Genomic DNA, 9,749 nt, shown 5'->3' on the forward strand with positions numbered 1-9,749 from the left:
AAGTGTCTTCCACCATCCATCTGTTTGAAAAACAGAAAAGATCACTCAGGGGGAATATCAGTATCTCGACTGAAATTCCTCTCCTCACTGCTGAGCCACGATACAAGACTCGAGGCTCAACCAAAAGAAAGTTCGACAGCGTATCGTTTCCAGTCAAGATCTCGCTGGACACTCCTCAGAAATCTCACAATGAGGAACATGAAGAAGATGCACCAAAATCTTCTGAAGAAGTTCCAATGCCAAGTACGGAAACTCCTCAACAACAGGCTCCGTCTATCTCTCCAGCAGATGAAGGAAATCAACCGACAGAGGAGACACAAGCAACCAATGACAGAGAAACTGATTCTGAAGAACTTCCTCTCAGAGGTTTCTTCCATTACTGTCTTGAAGGGTTCAACAAGAAGGCAAAGTTTGAAGAAGTCACTGATGTCAATGCCGCATCCTCATCCTCAACCTTTGTCAATCAAACTGCCCTTCTCAAAAACTTCGTGACACAACTGTCCGAACACTGTGTCACAACCCTTTTTCCCACTGTCTTAGCCTCCCTGAATCCTGAAGAGTTCCAAGCTCTTGTCAGCTATTTCTTCTTTATCTTCGTCAAAACCCTACCCAAATCTCAATACAAGGAGATTGATGAAGTTCTCACTGAAAGAGAGATGGAAGCCTTGGAGAATAGCATCTTTGAGAAGTTCAGAGTCACAAATGTTTGGGATGGCATCCACGACTGGGCACCCAACTTCAGACTGTACCTCACTTCCAGAGGTCTTCTCAAAGAAGATAATGCTGAGGACTTCGAAGTCCACCTTGAATCTCCGCCGCACCAGACTGCTCCAGCTAAAGCAACAGAAGAAGGGACGCCAGCTGAAGAACAAGAACCTGCTGAAACTACCACTGATGAAAGAGTTCAGATGCTGGAAGAGAGGCTGCTCATTCAAGAAGAAGTTTCATATGAGCTGAGAGTCAAGATTGCAATTCTTGAATCAACAGTCACTCACCTTCAACAGCAACTGGAAACCCAGAATAAATTCAGCGAGGTCCTTGAGTCTGATGACAAGGACAAACGAGAAGAGTACAGAAAATGAAAAGGGAAGCTGACTGAAGAACCAAAAGGAAGTCCACCAAGGAAGCCAAGCAAACAACTCCGCATCAACTAAGGACTAATGAAGATCAAGGAATGTCATCTAAACAGAAACTCATTATTTTGATATGATGTTCTTAGATTGTATTAGTTCGTTCTTCCTTGTTAAGTTCTTCCACACTTTTGTTTGATATATCGTTCTTTACTGAGTTTAAGCATATTCATGTTTATTCAGTCTTTGTTCCCTTTGCCTAATTTACTCTTGATGATTTTGGGTTATCTAATTTATGGGGAACACTGTTTTAAGTTTCTCTTTGATGCTTAACTATTGTCCTTACTGATTGTTTGGGAACTTGTTCGTATCCTCTATGTCGTGGACTAGTAATGGTATTAGGGGGTATGAGTGATTTTGTTTAACTGATGACATTGCGTTCTGTTTTGGGTTTTCAATTTACAAAATCTCCTTCTGTGCATATCTTTTCGAATCATTGCAAGCACCATACGCCGCCTATTTTCGGCAAGAGATCATGACAAATATTCTTTATCAGTTTATATTTCATTTTTCTAGGCACTTATCTGACGGGCATTTATTACGGACGTCAAAAATTATTGTAATTGATTTGGCGCGCAGATTTCAAACCGCCCACGTCTTTTCGATTGCCCTAGGAAACTGTTCATCTTCCACAATCACACTTTCTCCATTACTGCCATTCCTCAATTCTCCTTCACATCTGCTCTCTCTCTCTAACATTCAAAATCCACAGCACTCTACTGTGAGATCACTCTGTGCAAAATTCTCTTCACAGATTTCCTATTCAAGATGGCCAAAACTACCATGAAGAAGGTTGATAACGAGAAGGAAGCTTCAATAGAGAAAGAAGTAAGATATGAACAGACGGTGCATGAGGAATCCTTTGAAAAGAAACCGGAATATACAAAGGTCTCAGAAATTCTTCACCGGAACGGATGGATGAAATTTATCACCAGTGAACCAAAGTATCTACTCGACGACGCTGTCAGAGAATTCTACAGGAATCTCAAGTTCAATGATTCCGAAGAATTGATCTCTAAAGTTAGTATCATCATCGGAGCAAAATGCATTAAAGAGACTCTCAACGTCTCTAAGACTGTCAGGGAATTGTTCAATCTCCCAAACAACGGATATCTCCTCTCCTCATTGACTGATGATGAAGCAAATGAAACTCTCAAGTCTGCACTGAAGGATAAATCTGAATCAACAAAGAGTCAAGTCACTCTTTCTCATCTTCATCCAGAGTTTGCCATGTTGGGTAAAATTATCCAGAAGTGCTGGATAGGTGCTACAGGGAATCCCGACAAAGCCTCTCAACCGCAGAAGAATGTCATGGCTGCTCTTATGGAGAAAGAATGCTACAACTGGGAAAAAGCTTACCTGAAGCTTCTTTACAATGAAGCTCACAACACAAGGCCTGCGACGATGGTCCGACAGGGGAACAGGGTATCCCAGATCATCATCGAGGGGACAAAGAAGCACGAATATGTGCAATGGCCTAAGATGATCAAATTCACAGACAGCCTGCGTCTCTTCAAATTGGCCAGAAGAGATCCCAAACCTTCCTCGAAGGCGAAGGTAATTGACATCTCTTCTCCTCCATCATCTGACTCTGGTGATACACCTGATTCATCGCCATCAAATTATCCTGCTCACACAAATGTGTCACGCCGAGTTCGTACCAATCTCCCTAAAAGACCCTCCAAAAGACCTACTGAGATGCCTTGGAAACTCTCTCCAAAATCCAAAGGCAAAGCAGTTTTGGAAACTGTCCCAGCTTCAACCCCCATCCTTTATTCAAAAGGAACTCAGGAAGCAGTTGAACTTCAGATCGAAGCTCAACAAAATGCTACAGATCACCTCCGACGTATAGTTGGTGATGTTGATACGTCATCAAAAGTCTACCGGAACCTTCATAGACTTCTGACGTATACATTCCTGAAAACGGCGCCATGCCCAAGAATCAGCAGTCTTCACAGCCCTGAAGCCGAAGATTCGTTCGAAATGAAAGAGGCTTCCCTAATTAGCCTCTTTCATATTGAAAGTGTTTGGGATGTAATTCATGACTTTGACAAATTTGCCATGAATTACTTGTACATGTCAATCAACGCTGATGCTGAAACGCCAAAGACGTCTGAAGAGCCTCTCACAATAGAACAAGTAACCGTTGTTCTCAGCTCTCCAGTTGGTGACACTGATCAACCAGCAGAATCAATTACTGATCCTGCTGCTGCTGAACAACCAATGACTGATTCGATCAGTCAATCGGATTTTCCATCTACGCCTCCAACAAATTATGCTGAAGCAGAATGGACTTGTATCCCTGAAGTTGTTGCTATTCCACCTGAAGGCCAAGATATCAGTCAAGAGCAAGCAGTTCCACAATCTGTTGAAGAAAGAACAGATCGCCCTGCCTCAACCAATCAAGTCGAGGCCTCCACATCCAAAACCAACAAAGAGCGTCAGCAAGAACAGAATTCTCCTGCCGAATCAGATGTTCCAATAGAACACGTCGAGCTTCCTCGCGCAGAAGGACCTATTCTATTTGATTCGGATGCGGAAACTGATGAGCGCCTCACCGTCTGGAAACATAATCGGCCGCGCAGACATCTATTACGGATCTCTGATAATGAAGAAAGACCAATGGATGTACTGCTGAACCAACTTGCTGATCAACGGTTTGAAATCGACTCACTCAAGCACGAGCTCGAACTACAGCAAATCTATGGTAAAAAGTTCGTGAAGAAGCTCAAAGAAGTCGAGAAACAGGCAACAGCAGACATGGTCTATCATGCCGGATTGATTGATAGGCTCAAACAGCGGATAAAGGCAGAGAAAAGGGCCCTGATCAATTATAAGATTGAAATGCTTGATCCAAAGACTGGAATCCCCAAAATTCGGAAGGATCACACGGAACTGCACACCCTCTTTCTCGAATCAGAGATTGAAAGGAAGACACAGTACGTTGGTCTAACTACAAAGATCCAGGAATTGGAACTTGAGTTCCTAAAGACGTTCATGCCGAGAACCGAGGTCAGGGAACTCATTGCAACGACAGTACAACCTATCCTGGAACGACTAGCACAGGTGGAAAAACAACTCCAACAAACCAAAGAATCTCCTGACTCCGCTCTCGTTCAGAAGATGCTCAATGATCTTCAAGAGCTACAAAGCAGACTTCCTCCAGCTGATGCCAAAATGGGGGAAGATGATATATTGAGGCGTATGCAAAAAGAAGCGGAAATGCTCCCCGCTGTCTTCAAAAGGGTGGAAAACAGGGCTGAGGAAATCACTGCAAGGGTTGCCCCCACTTTCGCCTCAGTTGAAGCCAGCAGAAAGAGAAGCAGAGAAAGCTCCTCAAATGAATCAGAACTGAAGAAGAAGAAAACTATCGACTTCATTTCAACTCTGAAGGAAGTTCAAAAGCTTGAACATTATCTCAAAAATGGATTGATAGTATCTCATCTGGAAAAGTTTGAGCGACCAGATAAATGGATACCGTCAGAGTTGAATGATTGGTGGGAACAAATCAAGGAACGCTACACCAAATGGATGGTGTTTGCAAGTACCCAAGGCGACAAGGAGCGCAGGTATGAAGCCTGGAAGTACTTCCTCATGCAACTGAAAGAACGAGATCTTGTTCGTCGAATGCTGGAAGCTCAGAAGGAATATGGACAAGGCATTCCTGACCCGCAGAAGAAAGCAGTAACTCCACCAAGGATCAGGAATGGAGTCGACAGAGAAAGGATCAAGAAAGAAGTCAGAACCGTTTGCAGGATTTGGAACTTTCATCCAGACTCCAATAATGCCAGAAAGGTATGGGAAGCAGTCTTCAAACTCTACAATCAGAATCCTTGAGTCAGTTGAACGTCCTCTGTAATGTTCTTTATCTGCTTTCAAGTTGTAATTTAGACTGATGTTTTATCAGCCTTTTTCTTAATGAAAAGAACAACTTCCTATTGATCTCAACCTGAAGACAATGACTCTTTGTCCAGGCTCTGATTATGGTTTTTCTGTCTTCTTTTAGTTCTGTTTTTAGAACTGTTTTCGTTCTTGCTCTAAGTACAAGTTTTTAGGATCTATTGTTAAGGGGGAACTGCTTTCACCCCTTGTTTAGAACTTGTACTGTGAGTTCAGTCTTTTTGCTGTCTAGAACTGCTGTGTGGTTTTGGCATCATCAAAAAGGGGGAAATTGTTGGGAACCTTGTGGAATATCCTAACCCTTGTTTTGATGATACCAAAATTCATAGGACTTATATGTAATAGACTAGAATCGTTTTGAACTCAAGTGTTAGAGTTCGTTTCTAGTTTAGTTGCGGTGTCGAATACTGAAGACTGAAGACTGAAGAACGAAGACTGAAGACTGAAGACTGCAGTTACCAACTGAAGTATCAGTTGAAGAATCAGTTGAAGACTGATTATTTAATGCGCGCAAAGGACTGATACTAAAGTCAAGTATCAGTTGAACATTCCTCCAAGGACTGATCTTTCAACGTTCAGAGGAATCTACGTACGCACAAGTACAGCCGCATTAAATGCAGAGATCTCAGAATATCTTATCTCTGCAGAGGTCATTCCTATCTGGTGGTTACTTTTCAGAGATGTCACATCTCCTGTCCATCAAAGAGAGCCGTTTCCACACAGACAAGGAACCTCGAAGATTGAAGTCTCAGCCCAAATTCGAATTGCTCTCCAACGGAAGAAATCTTGAGGACGATTTACGCCAACGGATCTATTCAAGAGTTCTCCTACAAATAGCGCTCGAGGTTCACTTCAATCTTCACCGATTCAACGACATAAGCTGAAGCTCTGCCGAAATTGCTAATCAGCTTAAAGCTTAACCGCCCAAAGCTTGAATCGAAGAAGAGAATTCCAAAGCCAAAATCAGTCACTGCTGATTACATACATTCTCTTAGACCTTAGGCGTATATCTGTTTACCCAAAAGCCAAAGGTCAAACTTGCTTCAAAGAACTTGTTCTTTGTAAGCATAGTTGGCACTCGTTTAAACCTCTCCCCCATAAGAGTGTTTGAGTGATTCGGAGTTCAGGAAGGTACTCTGAACTCTGAGTGAAAAGTCTGAGCACGAGGTGTGCTTAGCAGGGAAATCCTACGCGAGGTGTGTGGGTGCTGAAGAGGGGTTATCTTCAGTTTACGGTTGTGTGCACCAGGCAAGCACACGGGTACGGTTTGCAGTGCACCAGTGAAGTACTTGCGGAGTGGATTGTTGGTCTGATCAACCAGCCGTGGATGTAGGAAAGGGTTTTTCCGAACCACGTAAAAGTCTCTGTGTTATTTACAGCTTTCAGTTTTATATTCTTACTTGTGCTATTTCAATTGATAAAACTGAACACTGACTAACAGCAAAGAGAAACCTTAATCCAACAACCTGCTCCACCGAGGCTATTACGAAACTAAGTTTAATTTCCGCTGCGTATGATATCAATCTGACTGAACTATCCTCTGATAGTAAGGAAGAGTGATATCATCTCTATCTTAGCAAACACGACTGAAGCCCTTACTTGGATCAGTTAAGTTCCAGCAACTTAACTGATAACTCATTACTGAAGAGCTTTCAGTATCAGTCGTCAACCCTGTTGGTCTAAACTGTTTTCAGTAAAAACAGGAGTCCTTGTTTGCGTGCAAAGTTTCGTTTCAATCTCTGACTGAGATCCCTCTGATTGAAGTCTGTAGATTGTTGTAAAAATAGCCTATAGGTGTATTCCCCCCCCCATACACCTATTCGAGACCCCCCCGGACCTAACATCTTACCATTAATATTTTATAACATATATATAGATTATTTTATAATCTTCAATTCATTTCCCACTAATCCAACTTCAATTTCATAAACCCCCAATTGCATTTGCATTAATCTTACTTCAATTTCATAATCCCAATTGATTTTCCACTAATCAAACTTCGATTTCATAAAACCCCAATTGTATTTTTTACTATTCTTACTTCGATTTATAATCTCCAATTGATTTCCCACTAATCGAACTTCTATATCATAAACCCCCAATTTCATTTGCACTAATCTTACTTTGATTTCAAAACCCCCAATTGCATTTGCACTAATCTCACGAATATTCTAATTATTAATAGTTGATGCAAAATTCATACTTGTAATTGTTTATCGAAATCATCAAATTTAGTGATGTATACTTATAATTGTTTTAGGGTATCCATGCACGCCACTTGTTTAAACGAATCAAACAGCTATACGAGACATACACGGTAGGGGACACAATAACTTACACAGTTTACTACATAGTACCATACACAGTTGACTACACGGTATGATACACAATTATATTTTCCACTAAGACCATCTTTATCAGCAACCATCCAACCACCCAACCATCCAACCATCTTTAATATTTAATTAATTTCTATCTCTTCCACATTACTAATATTCATCCCAACCCAACCACCTCTATTTTTGTTCATTTATCAATGACCACCCCAACCATCCAACCACCTAACCACAACATAATTTTATAATTATTTTATTATTATTTTTATTCGTAATAATTTTAATAATATTAAATATAAATTAAAATATTATAAAAAACTAAAATACAAAAAATAACAAACTAAAAATATAAATTACAACAATCCAAACTCGAAATAGAAAAAAAAAACAATACATACTACGCATTTAATTATCATCTCCAAACTTTTGCCATATATGCTCAATCAAGTCATGTAATAGAGAGCTGTGATCTTCTCTATTGCGAAGTTGGGACCTAGTTCTCATATAGCTCGCTAGGCTTGCAATCCTATTTGTAGAGTGCATGAAATCATTAGTTTCCTCTCCATCTTCACTTCGACGAGTATTCTGTCTTAGTCGATCTTCGATGAATTCTGTAGGATCATGATAGTTAAGGTAATTGCTTCTTTCATCTTCCATTATCATATTATGCATGATGATGCAAGCAATCATTATTTTTCCCATAATATCACGATCCCAAATAAGACATGGCCGCTTGATAAAAGCAAAACGCGCTTGTAAAACTCCAAATGCTCGCTCAACATCTTTTCGTGCAGCCTCTTGATGTTGAGCAAACAACTGATGCTTTCGAAGTTGTGGAGCAGGAATAGATTTGATAAATGCCGCCCATTGAGGATATATGCCATCAGTGAGATAATATCCTATATTCCTTTCGCGACCATTAACGATATAATTGACCTTAGGTGCTCGACCTTCCAAGATATCATCAAAAACAGGCGATTGATCAAGTACATTAATATCATTTCTTGAACCTGGGGTTCCAAAAAATGCATGCCAGATCCATAGGTCTTGTGATGCAACTGCTTCCAGAATAATTGTTGGCGTACCGCTTCGTCCTGCATATTACCCTGCCCATGCAGTAGGGCAATTTTTCCATTCCCAATGCATACAATCAATACTGCCTATCATGCCTGGGAACCCTCGCCGTTATCCGATATGAAGAAAAGCTGCCATATCTTCTTCAGTTGGCTTTCTGAGGTACTCAGCTCCGAAATTAGAAATGACACCTTCAACAAATTTGATGACTGATTTACGAATGACTTGGGCGCTCATTCGTAAGTATTCGTCATGCAAATCGGCTGAAGTGCCATATGCCAACACCCTCATGGCTGCAGTACATTTTTGAATTGGAGACATACCAAGACGGCCAGCTGCATCAAGGTGTTGTTGAAAATATCTATCAGTGGCGACGAGCTTGTTCATTATACGTTCGAACAAAGGCTTTCGCATGCGAAACCTTGTTCGAAAATATTCTGGGGGATAGATTGGATCTTCTGAAAAGTAATGCTCGAACACACCTTCATGACCTATCTCACGTCTTCTTTCAATATATCGCCTCCTTGCTCTAACGGCATGATTGGTAGGTTGTACAGATAGACTTGCGGCCTGGATTACCACATTCTCAATTATGCGATCAAGTTGGCGATTGGAAATGTCATTGAAATTACACAAAATGAAATGTCATTGAAATTACACAAAATGAAATGTCATTGAAATTACACAAAATAAAATGTCATTGAAATTACATAAAATGAAATTACATTGAAATTGCACAAACTGAAATGTCATTGAAATTACATAAAATGAAATTACATTGAAATTGCACAAACTGAAATTACAGAAAATAAAATTACATTGAAATTGCACAAACTGAAATTACATAAATCAACCATACAACAATAATTTAAAAAACACAATAATTAAAAACAAGCATCATAAGTTCGATTACATTCCATAAAGTTCTGCCATTAGCCGACGTTTGAGAGTTTCCTCTTCTGGAGATAATTGGGTTTTTTTCATCAACGTATTCAACGTAGATGTTTTCATTTCTTTTTCACGTGTAATCCTCATTTCACGTAGTTCAGCAGTGAAAGCATCTGAAACTATCGAAGATTGTGATTCTGTTTGCTTTCCTTTTCTTTTTGCCTTACCTTTAGCTTTATCCCTACCAATAGGACGCTGAAATTTCGAAGCATCACTACCTGGAGTTTCTGGAGTGGAGTCGGTAGGAGGATCCGCATCTTCATCTGTCCTCAATTTTTTTTAGCTGCTACGACTTTCGTCAACACTGTCTTCGTCGTCTGGGTGAGAACGTCGTACGTAACCAGTACTATCCAATTTTAGT

General features: G+C 40.4%; 1 protein-coding gene across 1 annotated transcript; it reads right to left on the minus strand.

Annotated features, from left to right (window-relative positions):
* Nucleotides 1–7,771: 7,771 nt before the first annotated feature.
* Nucleotides 7,772–8,827, minus strand: LOC131007794 (uncharacterized). The gene is made up of 2 exons (XM_057934713.1): nt 8,632–8,827; nt 7,772–8,376 (listed from the first exon to the last, which is right to left on the minus strand). Exons 1-2 carry the CDS (start codon nt 8,825–8,827, stop codon nt 7,772–7,774), a joined length of 801 nt encoding a protein of 266 aa, XP_057790696.1.
* Nucleotides 8,828–9,749: the final 922 nt, after the last annotated feature.

The sequence above is a fragment of the Salvia miltiorrhiza genome, chromosome 1, assembly GCF_028751815.1.
Source record: "Salvia miltiorrhiza cultivar Shanhuang (shh) chromosome 1, IMPLAD_Smil_shh, whole genome shotgun sequence".
Lineage (NCBI taxonomy): Eukaryota > Viridiplantae > Streptophyta > Magnoliopsida > Lamiales > Lamiaceae > Salvia > Salvia miltiorrhiza.

What these genes read in the sequence shown, in the direction of transcription:
- LOC131007794 (XM_057934713.1), bottom strand. Translation starts at nt 8,827, where the DNA reads ATGAACAAGCTCGTCGCCACTGATAGATATTTTCAACAACACCTTGAT. An exon ending in AGTCATCAAATTTGTTGAAG is followed by an intron (nt 8,377 to 8,631) that starts GTGTCATTTCTA and finishes TTGGAACCCCAG; the next exon opens with GTTCAAGAAATGATATTAAT.